The sequence below is a fragment of the Haliaeetus albicilla genome, chromosome 14 (genome assembly GCF_947461875.1).
Source record: "Haliaeetus albicilla chromosome 14, bHalAlb1.1, whole genome shotgun sequence".
In the NCBI taxonomy this organism is placed as follows: domain Eukaryota; kingdom Metazoa; phylum Chordata; class Aves; order Accipitriformes; family Accipitridae; genus Haliaeetus; species Haliaeetus albicilla.
The window spans coordinates 36,373,404-36,389,986 of NC_091496.1; the positions used below are offsets into that span (position 1 = coordinate 36,373,404).

The 16,583-nt window shown below is 35.7% G+C and overlaps 1 protein-coding gene across 11 annotated transcripts in view; it reads left to right on the forward strand.

The window, feature by feature from the left end:
- The window catches only part of MON2 (MON2 homolog, regulator of endosome-to-Golgi trafficking), a 121,117-nt gene that overhangs the window by 42,851 nt on the left and 61,683 nt on the right, over positions 1–16,583 (forward strand). For all 11 annotated transcript variants that reach the window (XR_011327823.1, XR_011327824.1, XM_069802282.1 and 8 more), the window contains exons 16-26: positions 320–424; positions 670–750; positions 838–911; positions 990–1,080; positions 2,415–2,516; positions 4,774–4,884; positions 5,683–5,858; positions 9,114–9,276; positions 9,775–10,068; positions 10,783–10,981; positions 12,833–13,461. Coding sequence is in view for 9 of the 11 variants with exons in the window: in XM_069802282.1 (XP_069658383.1) it covers positions 320–424; positions 670–750; positions 838–911; positions 990–1,080; positions 2,415–2,516; positions 4,774–4,884; positions 5,683–5,858; positions 9,114–9,276; positions 9,775–10,068; positions 10,783–10,981; positions 12,833–13,461 (2,025 nt within the window). In the remaining 2 variants the exon portion in view is untranslated. The remainder of the gene's footprint in view (positions 1–319; positions 425–669; positions 751–837; positions 912–989; positions 1,081–2,414; positions 2,517–4,773; positions 4,885–5,682; positions 5,859–9,113; positions 9,277–9,774; positions 10,069–10,782; positions 10,982–12,832; positions 13,462–16,583) is intronic.

The window sequence follows — 16,583 nt, forward strand, 5'->3', positions numbered from 1 at the left end:
AGGCTGATTTTGTGGAGAAGATGCACTTAAAGCTGGAGTGCTTGAACTTGTGTCTTTGACAGTAATGTGAAGCTGGGAGGAGAGGGCAGTGATCAAATCGTATTCAACCCCAGCAAGATAAGACTGAGATAAGAAGGAGAGATACTGAACTACTTCTTTAAAAAAGATACATTGCACCAGTGCAAAGCAAATTTAATATTTAAGCTATTTAGTAAAAAATTGCAGGTTTCCTAGAAACACTATTGTTGTAGAATAATAAAAATTGTGTGGTTGTTTGTTTTGGGTTTTGTTTTGGTTTTGTTGTTTTTTTTTTTTTTAGTTGACTTCAAAAAATATCCAGTGTATGAGGACATTACTCAACTTAGCTCACTGCCACGGAGCCGTTCTTGGTACATCATGGCAACTTGTCCTGGCTACTCTTCAGGTATAATAAGAAATATTTATGCCTTGCTTTTTTGCCATAATTTGGTTTTGAGGGTTTTTTTATGTGAGCAATAGAAGAAGCTTTGATTCTACTCATGGCGTACTTTGAATTGCCTTGAGTAAGTACTGTAGCATTTCCCTTGAATTCTGTTTGGCTGGAAGGCTGCCAGATAGGTCGAGCACAATGTTAGTTTCCTCTCTGCCTGAAAAGGCTTTTCTGCTGAAAATTATCTTTTTGTATTTCAGCATCTTGTGTGGATTCTGGGACTGAAGCCTGGTGTTGGGGGTGCATTAAAACCTGGGAGAGCTGTAGAAGGGCCCAGCACAGTAAGCATGATTATTCATTTTACAGTTAATGATTATGCAGTATTTTCTATTGCAATCTGTAAGACACATTTCTGTCTCTTTTTCCAGGTTCTGACTACAGCAGTTATGACTGATCTGCCAGTTATATCCAACATACTTTCAAGGCTTTTTGAAAGCTCACAGTAAGAAACCTTATCTTGTAATTAAAATAATGCATGTATGTCAAACTAGGCAGTGTTTTGATAGCTGTTATTTTTCAGGTACCTTGACGACGTGTCTTTACATCACTTAATAAATGCCCTTTGCTCCTTGTCTCTGGAAGCCATGGATATGGCCTATGGAAACAATAAGGTATAAAAAGAGTTCTTTATTTCCTTTTTAGATGTTTTTGTGAAACAGGCAGAAGACTTGTACATTTATCCTTTAAGTTAACTATTTCTAATGTTAAGACAGTAATACATTTGATACTCTAGAGTAAGAGATAAATTATGAACCAGAGAATGTCTTGTTTATAATGGTTCATACGGTTACTGAATTCTCTGAACATTCTCATTATGTTCCTGCTAAGTGTTTTGTTAACTAAGGAATGTCATGTGTTTCTATTAATCAGATTGTGGGTGGATAAAACTTTTAAAAGCCCGTGTAATTTCAGAGGTTAGGGATTCTGAATAGCACAGTATGTTCTGCGAGGTGCTCATTTTCATTTCGTTTTTCTTTTATTAAATACTTCAGAAAAAGCCTGACAATTTAGACATTAAAAAACCCCTGATCGTTCATATTTACTTGGAAAAATTATAGTATTCCTGTCAGCCTCAGTAAACAACCTTTAGCCCAGAAAGGTTAAAGACCCCATGATTGAATAAAATTGAGTATATATTCTCCTAGTCATAATCTAATCCCACAGGAGAGTTTCTGAGAGTTTTTCCTTGATCTGTTACACTAGACATAAAGCATATTTTCTGTCATCTTCATAATATTTGACAATTATAACAACAGAGAATGAATTCAGATAAGCAAAGTTGGTGTTTAAAATCAGTTGCAAATGCGAATTAAAAAATCCACAGAAACGGGAACAGAGAATAATTCCAGCACAACAGTCGTTTTGACTATTTGTTGACTTAAAAAAATTTTTTTTAAAAAATAAGCTTATCGCAGATATTTGCATATGTATTTGATGAATGGGAAATTTATAATATTCCTGCAGGGCATTTATGAAGCCAATGGAAGAGAAAGCATAAGGGGATTCTTAAATGAAATACTCTATATTGTTTGTTGATACATAATTTTAACTTTAAAAGTTGTGATGGGGAAAAAGGCTATTTTGCTAGTAAAGTATGTTATAAAACTGTTTGGAGGGAGGACTATGCAGAAATGAGAGTTTTTAAAGGAATATCAATGCTCTGGTTATTTTCAAACTTGGAGAAAACTGTATGAAAAATTATGAAAGAAGTATTCTTCACGGTATGCCGTTGCTACCCCCTTGTGGCTTCTCATGAAGTACTGCAGATGCTGTGGAAACTTCCCAGCCATGCTTCCTAAGCTGTTTTGACAGCGTTCACAGCCTACAAAACACAGTACTTCACTGAGATCAGTTGTACCTTAAATTATAAATTATAATGTAGTGAAAGGCTCTGATGTTATCTGAGTTACCTCAAAGTCATGTGTTCAAATTCCATTTTATTAAGGAACCATCGCTTTTTGCTGTTGCGAAATTACTGGAAACAGGACTAGTTAACATGCACAGGATTGAGATTCTTTGGAGACCTCTGACGGGTCATCTTCTGGAGGTAACTAACTGCTTTTATCAGTCGTACTAGAACTTAGTTTGTATTAATAAAGATCTTGTGGAAATGCATTTTTAAAGTGTAATTGAAAAAAAAGTCTAAATTGTATTTACATGTTTTGGTTTATGCACATTGTTTTTGCAACTTGAAGGCATCACAATTTGGATTTTAAAGTGAATTTATATATTTAAATTCCAATATTTTAATATCTTTTATTGACTTTGTCTTTCTGGTGCTGTGAGTCTTTATACATTTTAAATACGGCAATGTTTAAAATGATCAATTTATTATACTTCATATATGTGTTATAATTAAGGTAACACAAACAAGTTTCACTTTGGATTCACATAGTACAAATATCTAGGAAGATTTTAAGATATCTTTTTGTGTCCTTACAAGACAGATTGAAGCCATTAGATTTACTAACAAAGGGTTTGTTCGTTTTAAAAAATGTGTAAGCCAACTTTTTGAATAGTCTATTTAAGAGAATGCTGTGCAAATAGAAAAATAGGTGTCATGGTCCTATATCAATTTCTTAAGTATTGTAACTTCAGCATGAAAAATATGCTTCAGCAAGGGAAAAAAAATCTTAAATTTTGAATTTGAAACTAAAAACAGGTGATGGAATGTAATTCTAAAGTTTTAATTCTCTACACAGATATGGAGAAGAGTGAAATGCAAGAACAGGGCTTGATTTAAGTGGGTAAAGGAGAAACTTTCTGGAAAATGAGGAAGAAAAGCTATCAGACACTTCCTTAGAACCAGTGCATTATTTCAAAGTGTTAAGGATTGGACATCTCTAACCTTATTTATGGAGATCATCTCCACATAATCTTTTATCTGGGAGAAGAAATTTGGATAGTTAGGGGTTTAAACACTTAAAGCACAGGCATCTCTTTCTCTTGTCTTTTTTTGCGCTCCCAGACAATAAGGTTCACCATCCACATCTTGAGACTCTGTTTTCATCTAGTAAGCAGTCTGTTTCAGCCTGTTATCCATTGTGGGTATTTGCCACTGCTTTGTAGGAATTACACAGTCTATTTCAATTTCTTTTCAAGTACTGCCTTATTTCCTTTTAAACCTAAGTCGTCGAGGTAGAATAAGGAAGGAGAAAACACCATCTGCAAATTCAATTAAACACAACCTGAGGGAAGAATTCATTCCCTGTCTCTGGAACTGATTATCTGGTCAGATTCAGAGCATCGTGAAGTAATTCAAATTCTCTCTTCTTTTATATAAGATAACGAAAATATAAGTAATACAGGAGAGTAGCTATTTCTTGTCTGCATTTTTTAACATGAAGCTAGCTCTACTGCATTGTCCTCCTTTTCAGTTTGGCTAGTGGCTAAGGGAATGGTCCACCAACCAAAAGTATCAGCCGTTCTTATGATCCTGCCTTGGAATTTGATTCTGGTTTCTCACACCGCCTGATCTAGGGCTGGAAGGGTGGGTGGAAATAATTATGTAGAGGTCAATGAGACTGTAGACTTACCTTATTTGTTTGACAGTAATGTATCAGGTATGGGAGTACAGTTCATACTAGGTATCTATGCAATGGATGTGCACAATGTTTTTAATTTTTCTGTCCTGAAAAAAGTAATTGGCAAAACTATTAGGTTTAGTTAATTAGGAATACAAAGAGAAATGAAGACATGCATTTGAAACCTAAGCTTGAAATAGTGTATGCGATTGTTTTGTCAAGTTTTTGAAATAGTGGAGTGTAAGGCTTATTTTACATTCACTATGTAGTTACTTTCTGTATTTGAGAATGTAGAAAAGCAGACACTTTCTGTGTTGGACACTGTCATGCTTCCTCACTTGATTATGTTAAGCAGTGCATGAAAGGTGAAACTTTGAATTTTATAGTAGCTTAAGGCTGAGTTAAACGTGAGAGTTTCAGGCATTCATTGAAGAGTTGTTTGGTGCTTTTTAATCAATCATTATCTGAATTAGTAGTTAGTATATTCATTTTGGAAAATGTATTGGCTTGAACTGCTGTGGTTTTCATTGTGTTTCCTTCTGTGTCTTTCACTGCTTCCTATTGCTTCCTTATCCAGAAGGTATGTCTGTCCGAAAGATAAGAATTTTTTACTATTAAACCTAATTTTATCATCTAGAGATTTATTGTATCGTTGTAAAAAATTTATAATATTGCATGTTAATTCTAACGTAATGAAAATATCCATTTTTTATATTTTGCATATATTCAAGTCTTGGTTAAATAAAAGTGACTTTAAACAAAATGTTGCTGTGCTTTCAGGTCTGTCAGCATCCAAACTCCAGAATGAGAGAATGGGGAGCAGAAGCTTTAACTTCTCTCATTAAAGCAGGACTGACATTCAGCCATGATCCTCCATTATCTCAAAATCAGGTAAAGTAAGTTTAAGAGCAGCTGCTGTCCTCCTTTTCTGGAACTTAAAATGAACATGAAATCAATATCTTCCCTAGAGGAGGTTTTCTACAGTTCAATGAATAGGAAGCATTCATAAAGCAACTTTACTGTTGAGTTTATAAAGGCTACAGCTGTAACATTCAGATGTAACTATTGAGAATCACCTCATGCATTCTAATGAACTACCCTCCTTCCTTTTTCAAATGCGTAACAAAGATGCTTGCGTATTATGTCTGTTGGAACAAATTATGGGTCACCCTCATGAGTGCAAAACAATTCCAGAATGTTTAGAAGTATATATGTGATGTGGTGGCAGGTAAAAAATAAATTGCCTAACCTTCTAAGTCACAGCTGTTCAGTCCATTATTAATAAAACATTCAAATATATTTACTGAGGTTCAATGGATAGTTTTTTCAAGGTCTCTTTAGTCGGAAGCTTGAGTCTAGCCCTGCTGGGTGAGCGTAAAGTTGCACAATGGTTTTTATGCAACTGTGACAGCACACTGTAGCTCCTTCCTGAGGGACCTGGAGAATGGTGGGGGTAGGGAGGGAAGGGGAGAGGGAAGAAAAAAATGTAGATTTCCTGCTGAGATCCTTTATAAACAGTTTTTTGGAAAAGCCAGTCTGACACTGAATTTGAGCATTTAATGGATGAGTTACTGAATTAATTTAGTGAATCTTCAATTGGTACTGTATGTTTTCACTTAGCATACATAAAAACAATTAAGGATCAGTTAAGTTTTAGCATCTTTAATATGCTTTATTGTTTACTTTTAGAGACTGCAGTTGCTTTTATTGAATCCACTAAAAGAACTGTCAAACATTAGTCATCCTGATATCAGGATCAAGCAGTTGGAGTGTGTACTCCAGATTTTGCAAAGTCAGGGTGACAGCTTAGGACCTGGTTGGCCGTTGGTGCTTGGAGTCATGGGTGCAATCCGAAGTGATCAGGGGTAAGTGGTAGAAATAAAATTTTAAAATCATGTAAAGTAAGAACAGTAGAAAGAATTCTGCTTTTATTTTCTTACATTAATAACCTTAAAAACCACTTTGATAATAGCCTTAATTTTCATAGTCATTTTTAGCTTATGAACAATTTTACTCAACAAAAATACAGTTTTTAATTTTTCCTGTAGCACACTTTTATTTTACTGAATTAATATTTCAGAAGACCACGATATTGTTCCACTCTACCCTCTCCTGTGGTCAGCATGCAGTATATACTGGGGAGTACTCTTTATGCCAATTCATTTGATCTTAACCATCTGCTGTACACATCTTTGGTGCTTGCAGATAATTCCATATGACTTAGCTGTTGCTCACAGTTCCTCTGTTGTTTCTTTTTCTTCTTAAATCTTTGGGTATTCTCTAGTGTGTGTCATCTTCTGAACGCTCTCTTTTTCTTGAAGCCTTCCTCCCTAAACAGCTGCTGGTAGCACAAGGATGGAAGATTATTTACTTGCTGTGTGTCAGTCCCTTGACTGACTAACACAGCTGACTCTGTTGCCAACAGAGGGGGAATGTGACTGGACTGGTCCTCTTGCCCACAAGGGAAAGTGAGAGGTGAAGTTGCAAGGAGCTCTTTTGAAATGAGCAGTGAAATGAGCATCTGGCCCTGGAACTGTAAGCACCAAGGACTATACCCACACACTTAGACCATATTATTCCTTCTTTTGTGCTAGCCAAGACTCACACTAGGATAGGTCAGCAAATAACTCTGGTATCAGAAGAATTCACCTTTGTGTATCTCTCCTTTCACCCCACCTTAGCTTCTGTGTTCTGGCTGTATGAAGACCACCTAAAGACCCTTCAAATGCTTGAAGGATTTTGCTCATGTACCAGTATTGCTTGCTGTGGCAGTAGTACTCACCAAAATTCTCAGGGATGTTGGCATTCTTGGTTGTGAGCATCCTCTTTTTGGTAATCATGCTTCCTTTGGTACCTGCTGTTTCCACACTTGGTGCCGTGTGTTCTGTGGTTCCTACATGCCTTTTGCTTTTCACTGTAGTTGCTGATGGATGAGAACCAACACAGATTCCTCCTCAAGACAGCCTTCAGCTCCTTTTACATCTCAAACCCATACCTCACTGGTGGATATCTCAAAACGTTACTAAGATCTCATGTTATATCTTAGTCTCCTCCTACAAAGCATATAGAATAATCCACTTTTCTTCAACTACATAGCACTGTTTGCCTGCATCATATCAACTACATTAGGAAAAAAAAATGAAGCAAACCTCCTTTTCCTTGGGAAACAAGTGAATTTCTTGCCTCACTTACAGCTGTGAGCACAAGATGTGGGCACTATTGTCATACTTTAAATACAAACTTATTGACCGTGAGACTTTCTTCACAAGTCTCTTCCCTCTGGTCAGTGAACATCCTGGATTCCAGGGCAGAAATCCATTTATGTTCCAGGAGAACTAATTGCCAAGCTGCTATAAATACAGAAGATGCTATTTTGAGAGCCAGTGATAGATACTTCGGTCACTTCTTGATTGTACGGTACTGGCCTTCTAAACAATAGGAAGTCTGTCTTTGAAGAATTTTTCAACGGGATGCCCCTGTTTATTTTAACGATAGATGAAGTCCTATATGATCTTAAGTTTTCGAACTAAGCTTAAGTTTCTTGCATTTATATTTACAGTTTTGGTGGCCACCTGTAACGTTAAGGACAGTTTTATATTTTGAAGAGCTGTATTGCTGTTGCCACTTGCATGAAGGACTTTGAAAGCTTTCTCCCAACACATAGTAGTGTGGGACATTAATTGGGAAAAGAACTGTTTTGAATTTGTTCTAGTGGCCTTCCATTTGAAGATTAGAAAGAGAGGCTACTGTCCCATTAACTTGCCTCTTCAAAATGAGTAGTGTTAACTATACTTTGATTTCCTGCCTCCTTCTCTTCTCTCTTAGAGTCCTTGGAGGTCACAGACTTTTGGAACTTTGTAGTGGAGAGGGAACTGCAGCAGTTTTGGGTGTGTTTCACTTTATATCGTGTAATGATTATGGGGAAAGTAGTGTGTGAGCATTTCCTCCATGAGTATAGCCGTGATAAGTCCTTTGATCTTATGTGGTAGGATGAATGTCTCTCTGCAGTATGCATCATATTAGAGAATCAGTTACACCATTATTGTCCATGTAAAGTTTCTTGTGCATTCCTCTGGCTTCTATGTCATGTTCGCTGTTATGATACAGTGAAAACGGCCCACCTATGATTTTCATTTTGAATTAATTAAAAAAATTATTATTTTATTAAGGATTCTGAAATATGTAACTGACATCTGTATTCTGAATTTTTTTCTGGGATATATATTCTGAAGGTCACTAAGTTTCTATATTACAAACCTTTGGAATTTTTTTCTTTTGTACATTAAACATTAAGCATTTAAGAAAACCCAACTCTAGTGAAATTTAAATGCAGCTTCCCTATTTTGTATTATCTATACTCCACCACTCCTTTTGATTCCTTCATTTTGTCTCTCACTAAGGTTTTTAGTTATAGATGACCTTGCTGCTTCTGAAAGCTCCTTCTCACAAAGCTTTTCCATGCTACATTTTTATTTTATGTTTGTATTCAGAATTTAATTCTGAAGGCAAATTATTTATTAAAGATCATTTAATGCCAGATATTTTGAAAAGATTTTGTCCAACATAATGCAGCATTGAAGACTACCATTATGTTAGCATGCATTTTCCCCAATAAAAAAAAATACATTTTGCCTACCTGTTTGGCATACTTCAAGTAATTTGTAACTGCTGATACAAGAAATTGTTCAGAACACCTTACTCTTCAGAAGATTATCATGCTCAAACTTCAGCTTTGTTTTGTCTATTGTGGCTTTTTTTAGAATGTTTTAGCTAACACATTTGAACTAACAAGTCTTAGAACTCTAGAACAGAGAAGTGGATTTTACTATATAAAACTAGCTAAGGACCACTGGAGAGTCTAAACTTCAGTTTCACTAGCTAGTTAACATGGACTAAAATACTTCATCAGAATTTGAAGCTTCAACTTAATGTTATATCTCAAAAAACCCTCTAGTTGAAACATTTAAAATGTTGCAAAGTCATCTCAAAAACATTAAATATTTTCTTTTTTTTAATAATGCTATCTCCCGAGATATTGTATTCAAAACATTCTTGTGCTCGTGAAGAAATTTGAAATGAGTGTGTGTGTGTGTGTTTTGTTCTTGTTTTGTTTTTTTAAGAGAGTCCTTAATACGGACTGCATTCCAGTGTCTTCAGTTGGTTGTGACAGACTTTCTTCCAACAATGCCATGTACTTGTCTACAGATAGTTGTTGAAGTTGCAGGAAGCTTTGGACTTCACAATCAAGAGCTAAATATTAGCTTAACTTCAATTGGTTTGTTGGTGAGTTTTATATTAATCTACAGTGATACTGCTTCTGGCTTTTTTTTTTTTTTTTTAATGAAAAATTATCTGTTGCCAATCCTACACATGAAAGCCAAAACATATTTTTTGTGTTCTTATTGAACCCCCATGCTGTCATTTGGAATCATATGTAAATTGAGTGAGCACAATTTATCTTTAATCTGCATGACTCCAGGGTTAGGTGAAGAAATAGCTGTGTTGTAACCATGTTCATCAGTATCTTATTTTTAGTATATTGTTTCCCTTTCTAGTATTTCATGTATAACTGGGCCTAAAAGCTGAGGCTAAGAAAAATACTTTCTGCACCTTGCAGTATTTATGTGCTCATCTTCTTCTATCAGCGTAGGGAAATTAATATCTTGATGTACTTCACAAAATACTTTTAAATGTGAAAACGAGAAACAATTTATTTCATGATCATTAAGAACATTATAATATTTTTACTGTACAACAGCATATGTCTTATTTATTTTGTAGTGGAATATTTCGGATTATTTTTTCCAAAGAGGTGAAATAATTGAAAAGGAGCTAAACAAAGAAGAAGCTGTGTTGCAGAAACAGGCAGAAGAAAAGGGGGTGATGCTGAATAGACCTTTTCACCCTGCACCACCATTTGACTGTCTTTGGTTATGCCTATATGCCAAACTTGGAGAACTGTGTGTAGATCCCCGACCTGCAGTTAGAAAGAGTGCTGGGCAGACATTGTTTTCTACTATTGGTGCTCATGGAACTTTATTGCAACATTCAACATGGCACACAGTAATATGGAAGGTATGATGTATAAGCTTCCACTGAAGGTTTTTTAAATTGCATTCACATTTTGGTAACAATTGACATGCTATTTTAATATCAGTTAGCTAGTTTATTAAGACTTCTTAAAGGCAAAATATGGTGGCAGAAGTCTGATACCATCTTTTTTTTTTTTTCCAGTTTCTTTTCTCTGGCCCTTAAACCCTCTTATGAAATGTAATTTTTGTATCTTTCTTTCTCAGGAGTTGTATAAAAAGGCTGCTCCTTTCCTATGAAGATGAATGACTCCTTTGTTTGTGTGAAAATATGGTGACGTTTGAGGGTCGTGTGATTGGATTCATCTGATGTTAGATCAAGCTTTACTTTGGACTCTGTTTTGGCTCTCTTATTTGAGAGGATCCACCAAATGCCCTCTTCTAGGTCACAGTCATGTTGGTTGTGCCTTACGGAAAAAGTCAGGCTATTGTTGAGTCTGTTGCCTGTTGTACAGTCTTCTGTTAGTGCTAACACTGTTCTCAGTGGTTTTGATCATGCTGTTTCTAACCTTTCTCGAGTGAACATCAGTTGGCTGATTCTTGCTCTTAGCTGTTGCAGAGACTGTTTAGAATAAGGGAATTCACAAGGTGACACAGTGACAGAAAGGATAATGGAAGAATTACTTTTTGTTGTTTTACTATGAATACAACTGTGTTGTTTGAAAAGTTGTTTTTTTTCTTCTTTTTCTGACTACTGCAGGTTTTATTTCACCTGTTGGATAGGGTTCGAGAATCTTCTACCACAGCTGACAAAGAGAAGATTGAATCAGGAGGAGGCAACATTCTCATCCATCATTCAAGGGATACAGCTGAGAAACAGTGGGCTGAGACATGGGTATTAACACTGGCTGGAGTTGCAAGAATATTTAACACCAGGAGATACTTACTGCAGCCTTTAGGTAAAATTTATAGTTTAAAGTAATTGAAAGATACAGTAATAAACTTTCTGCTTTTGTAAATTTTTTCAGTTAAAGTACAGGGGAAGAATTTTAATCTTAGCTTAAAAGTGTGTTCTGTTGCATCTCATCTCAAATGTGATGAAAATTATGTTTTTAATTCATGCTCCTTAGAGCCAAAAATTTTAAGTACCAATTTCATCTTATGTATCACAGTACTTGAGATTAAATCTCGCTAGTCACAATTCTGGGTACCAAATAGCTTTAATTTATAGTAGCCTGATAACAATAATAGTTTTTCTGTTTTTTTGGTTGTCAGAACATATTTTTCCTCTTGTCTTTCTAAGGTTATGCAACACTTGCCTACAACTCTTCTGTGGCATCAGTGTGTCAAGTTTAGCAGTGCTCTTACAATGTAAAGGGGACTTGCTTGTAAAGTCAGTGAAGTATATAGCTTAGAAAACAAGAAAGGGAATTTTTTAATGAAAAGATTGGACTTGTTATGATGTAAAAGATGTTGCGATTACCCACTATTTCAAGTGATTCTTTTTCTCCCCTCATGATACTCTTCCACTGTTTATCTTATACAGAGATGACAGTTTGAGTTACTTTACTGTTGTCCCTAATGCAGCTAACTGAAGTGAGCTCCCCTTTTCTTCTTCTTCCTTAAAATCCTACCTTTCCCATTTTGAAGTTTTTTATTTTTCTTCCTTAACTCTTTGGTATCTTTATGTCTTTCTCTTCCTTTTTCTTAGGCTCTGATTTTTCCCTATTTCTTTTTTGCTTTCTCCTTATAGAAATTAAACATTAGGTCATTTACTAAACTATTGTAAAATATAAAATATTACTACATACAATTGTAAATGTGTTGAACTAGATAATATAATTCAGCATTCATGCCTGTTTTGTACAGAAAAAATGTTTTGTTTCAGTTTAGGCTTCTAAACAGATATTCTGATCTCATTTCAAAACAGCTTTCATTTCTGGTTTGTTTAACTAGAATTACTTAAATAAATTACTTTCAAAAATAAAAATGTGATACAAAGAATGTATAGCTTGCAAAGAAAATTCCCCATTACATTAATGCATCTTCACCATCCCATAATATGCAATTAATATATATAACCAGAAATAAGTTGTGTTTTATTTCATTTTGGTTATTTGTGATACAGATATCAACACATTAATAGCTATCGAGTATTAGTCATTTGCAGAAATGTAGTAGATTTTAAACTATATTAAACTTGAGGTAAAGCTAAATAAAAAATTAAAACACTACAGGGCTCTTTTAATTATTCAAACCCAGTAATTACTAACATAGAAAATTGAAGGTTAATGCTAAATTTAATGAAAAACTCAAAAAATTAAATCTTCCTCCACAGTACAATTATCAGAGCATTTTAAAATCAATTCTTTATGAATGCATATGTAGAATATATATATATATACGTGACCTGTAATTCTTTGTGTGTACTTAACACTTTCTGAAATCAACAGGCATCTGGTATGTATAAGAACAAATCTGTTTCAATATCCTGAATAAAGAAAATGTATTTTCCTGGTATGGGATGTGGTATGTGATTTTTCACTAGCAAAATCGACATAAACATTGGTATATTGTTTCATTCTTCATATTTGTGTGTTTCCCTGTCACATTCTTTCTTTCTGGTTACGGTTAAACTGATACATTCTGAAAGTCATTCAAGCCATCACCTAACCTCATGAAATTTCTCTGTATTAGAGTAACAAGTACTTGAACAGCCTTTTAGAGACAGGGGCGGCGGGAAGGGGAATAGGAAGCCAGTTCCAAGTTGATTTTTTTTTTTTTTTCCCCCCCTCTCTTTTTTTAAATAGGAGACTTTTCCCAAGCCTGGGATGTTCTTCTTGATCACATCCAATCAGCAGCACTCAGCAAAAATAATGAAGTTTCCTTGGCTGCTCTGAAAAGCTTCCAGGAGATCTTACAAATTGTTTCTCCTGTCCGAGACTCAGAGAAACCTGACACACCACCTGCTATCAATGTTTCTGTACCTGTGGTGGTAGGGACAACAACTGCCACTAGTCTTGGGAGATCATTCATGAGAACTGACTCCATAGGAGAAAGAATAGGAAGATACAATGGATCTGAACCACCTGTAATAACAGATGAGATTGAAGATTTGAATCTTTGGTGGGCAGCCTGGAACAGCTGGTATAGGATTGGTTCAGAAAGTACAAGGCCTCCAATTACTTGTGATAAATTGACTTTCATTCCCAGCCAGCCTTTTCTTACAGCTTTAATTCAAATATTCCCGGCTCTTTACCAACACATCAAAACTGGTTTCAGCATGGATGATCTCCAGAAGCTGGGTGTCATTTTGCACGGTGCTGTTTCAGTTCCAATCAGTTCTGATGCTTCTCCTTTCATCCTTCCATCTTACACTGAAGCAGTTTTGACAAGTTTACAGGAAGCGGTGCTTACAGCTTTAGATGTTTTACAAAAGGTAATAATGTGACTTCAAATGCATGGTGAAAGGTAAACTACACTCTGTCTCAATTCTTCTTCTCAGAACTATAGTGTGGTGACTGAAATATGAATTTTTAAATTACTTATAATTGCACACTGTACTGTATTAGAACAATCAGATCTCCACTCCTGGTGCAACCCAGGTGCTCTGCATTGAAATGAATGGTGTAATCTTTATGAAATGCACTTTTGCTTGATTGCAGAAATACCTTAAGTGTGGTGCTGTGTTTGTAGCCATTTACTTGTCTATCTAATATTACAATATTGTACTATTGTGAGGGTCTGTACACAGAGTTGGAGGCATAGTCCCCGAAACAGTATTCCTTGTGTTGCCCAGGTGCTGCCATAAACAACATCTAGAAGAATAGTGATCATGAGAACTTTGAGTTCATGCAAAACATAGAATATAAAAAAATCTCTGGCAGACCACCTACCTTCTTGCCTCTTGTTAATCAGTTGTTTAAGGAAAATGCTGCATCTCTGCTTAAGAACTTCTTACCATAGAACTCATCTTCAAAGAGCACCCTTCCTGCAAGTGAATCTGTAAACAACAAACTAGGGTGCCCTTTTTCTGGATAGTTAAGAAAAAAGGTATTGCTTCTTTCTTTCTGGAGTTTTAAGACATCTCCTTGCAAAATACATTGTTCATTCAGAAAAACTTATTTATTCGAAAGAAACAAAGTTGATAATGACTGAGATCATACATTTACGTTAAGCACTGTTTTAATAAAAACAAGCCCCCAAGCCCCACAAAAAACCTACTTGGGCAATGCCAGAAGCAAAACTATCTGTGTGACCTGACTTAATTCCCTTTGGGCTTTCATATTATGACTACTTTGCTTAACTATGTGGTCATACCATTTGGTTTATTTTTTTGTTTTTTTTTTCCTTCCCCCTCTCAGGCAGGATCCTGCCTCATTTAGCTTATAGAACACATGATGCCTTCTTAATGAGCAGCAATTCAGCACCTTGTTTTCTTTTTGCTTAGTGTGAGTTGACTTATCTCATACTTACTTAAACCCCACAAGCAAGGCAGAATCATCTTGCAGTCATTCCTTTAGTCTGAGTTTAACAAATATTCATGAATGTGTTTTGAGAACAGAAGTATAAGATTAGAAGTTGGTATTAAATCTCAGTTTTGTATGTGGGGATATAAATAACATGAAGTTTTAACACCAATCATATCCACTAAATTTTCATCCTTTTCCAGTCAGGCTTGACCCTTTTGTACCTTTTTCTTTTCAGCAGCTCAGCCCTGCCCAAGTCCTGTTTTCCCCATTTAATCACTCCATATATTCATCTCAGATTTTTCTTTGCCAGTCTCCTTATCCACATGTTCTTAGTTCCCAAAGGCTGCAGGCATTAATGCTTTTCAAAGAAGGGGTTACCAGAGTTTTTAACATGAGGGAAAAACTGCACATTTTTTTATGCTCTTGTTCTTGTCAAGATGTTAAACTCTTTTAGATGAAGTTTTCTTAAACAAAAAAGCAATAATTCCGTTTTCTCACAGGGAGACGTCCCCCCTTGTCCTCTCCCAATCGAAATGGTTAGCATGACAGTTACAAGCCTTTGCAAATACAGACTTCAATAGGAAGTCTTAGGTACCTCAATTTATACAGTACCTCCCACCCCGTTTATAGTTATATTACTAACAGAACAGCACTGAAGTCACTAAAAAAATAAGTTAACTGTATGTCCAAATACACTTTATGTGAGTCATTTGGACGTAAGTTCTGTGAAGTCACTGGATCATTCCTCTTGGCTATGTAACACAGTACAAATCATGTAAGACAGCTAGCCAGCCAGTGGTGCTGTGGAGCAAAGGCCATCCGTCAGATGGTTTTGCTGGAGGCCACAGTATCTTCTTCCTGTGTTGAAATGAATTAATAGTCTCAGGAGTACACACAGAAGCTAGTGGAACGGTTAAAGAGAATGTAAATACTTGCCACCTTCTTTTAAACAAAATGTTTCTTACATGTTTGCGTTGCGGGATCAGATTAAGTTTTGTTCTTTGCTGATACAGGAAGATTTGGGTCAGTTCTCATTTTCTAAGAAGTTCTGGAACAACCCTGTAATTGGAGTAGCATGAAAAAACCCAGACATTTTTAAGACTGAGCCCCTGACTGGTTTAACAAAGAGATTTTATGATGTGATTGCACTAGCAAAGGACATTGCAACTCAAGAACATGGGACTGGAATGGAACCTTGGTTCTCCTTTCAGACTTGGCTGTGTTGAGCCCATTTTACACCCTTTGTTTTGTTCTTAGTTTTCTTTTTATTGCTTATTAGAACTTGTTTTCTAGTCTTTCACTGCTGTAGTATAAGTGCTTGCTTCATCACTGTAGTTCAGCTAAAGTTTGTACTCAAGCCCAAATTCTCTGATTATTTTCACTGCCTCCCTACATTGAGTCTGGGTCAACTCTGCAGTGAGCCGGCTGGCTTATCAGGCAGAGGAACACAGATACATACTTGGGGATCAGATATATTTGAATTGTGCCTCTGCAGGCAGTATGGATGCAAACCTTTTAAGCTATGAGTATGGTAAACTCAATGCTATATTTATAGACGCTGGCAAGATGGTAGAGAATTAGCTACAGAGAGCTGTAAAAAAAACCAAAACAGTAGTCCATGACAATAGTTGCACTGGGAGTTGTTAGATAAATCTGAACTATTAAAAAATGTGAAGGGTTAGTACCAGAATGCTTTAAAGCATAAATTTCTGAAACTAAAGTACTGTGTCAATTTTTACAACAATGATCTGCAGAGTATTTTATTTTAGGGTTGGTTTGTGTTTTGTTGTTGCCTGACCATTGCTTTTTGATTTATACGTGTGTCTCTACTTAAGTATGTAAATAAGTGCACTGAGTGCAGTAAACAGTACTCTGCTTTATAAGCAGCTCTTAAAGATACTTTCAACGTCCTTCATCACGCACTTCACTAGGCTATTTTTGAGTTTTTCATATGCTTAAATAAAAGTTACTTGGTGTCAGTCAGAAGCATAAGCCTCTTTGAAAAGCAGTTCTAGTTAGATGAATTTTCAAGACTAAGTGACCTAATCTTCCCTTTTTTTTTTTTTTAATATTATATGGATAACTTTTA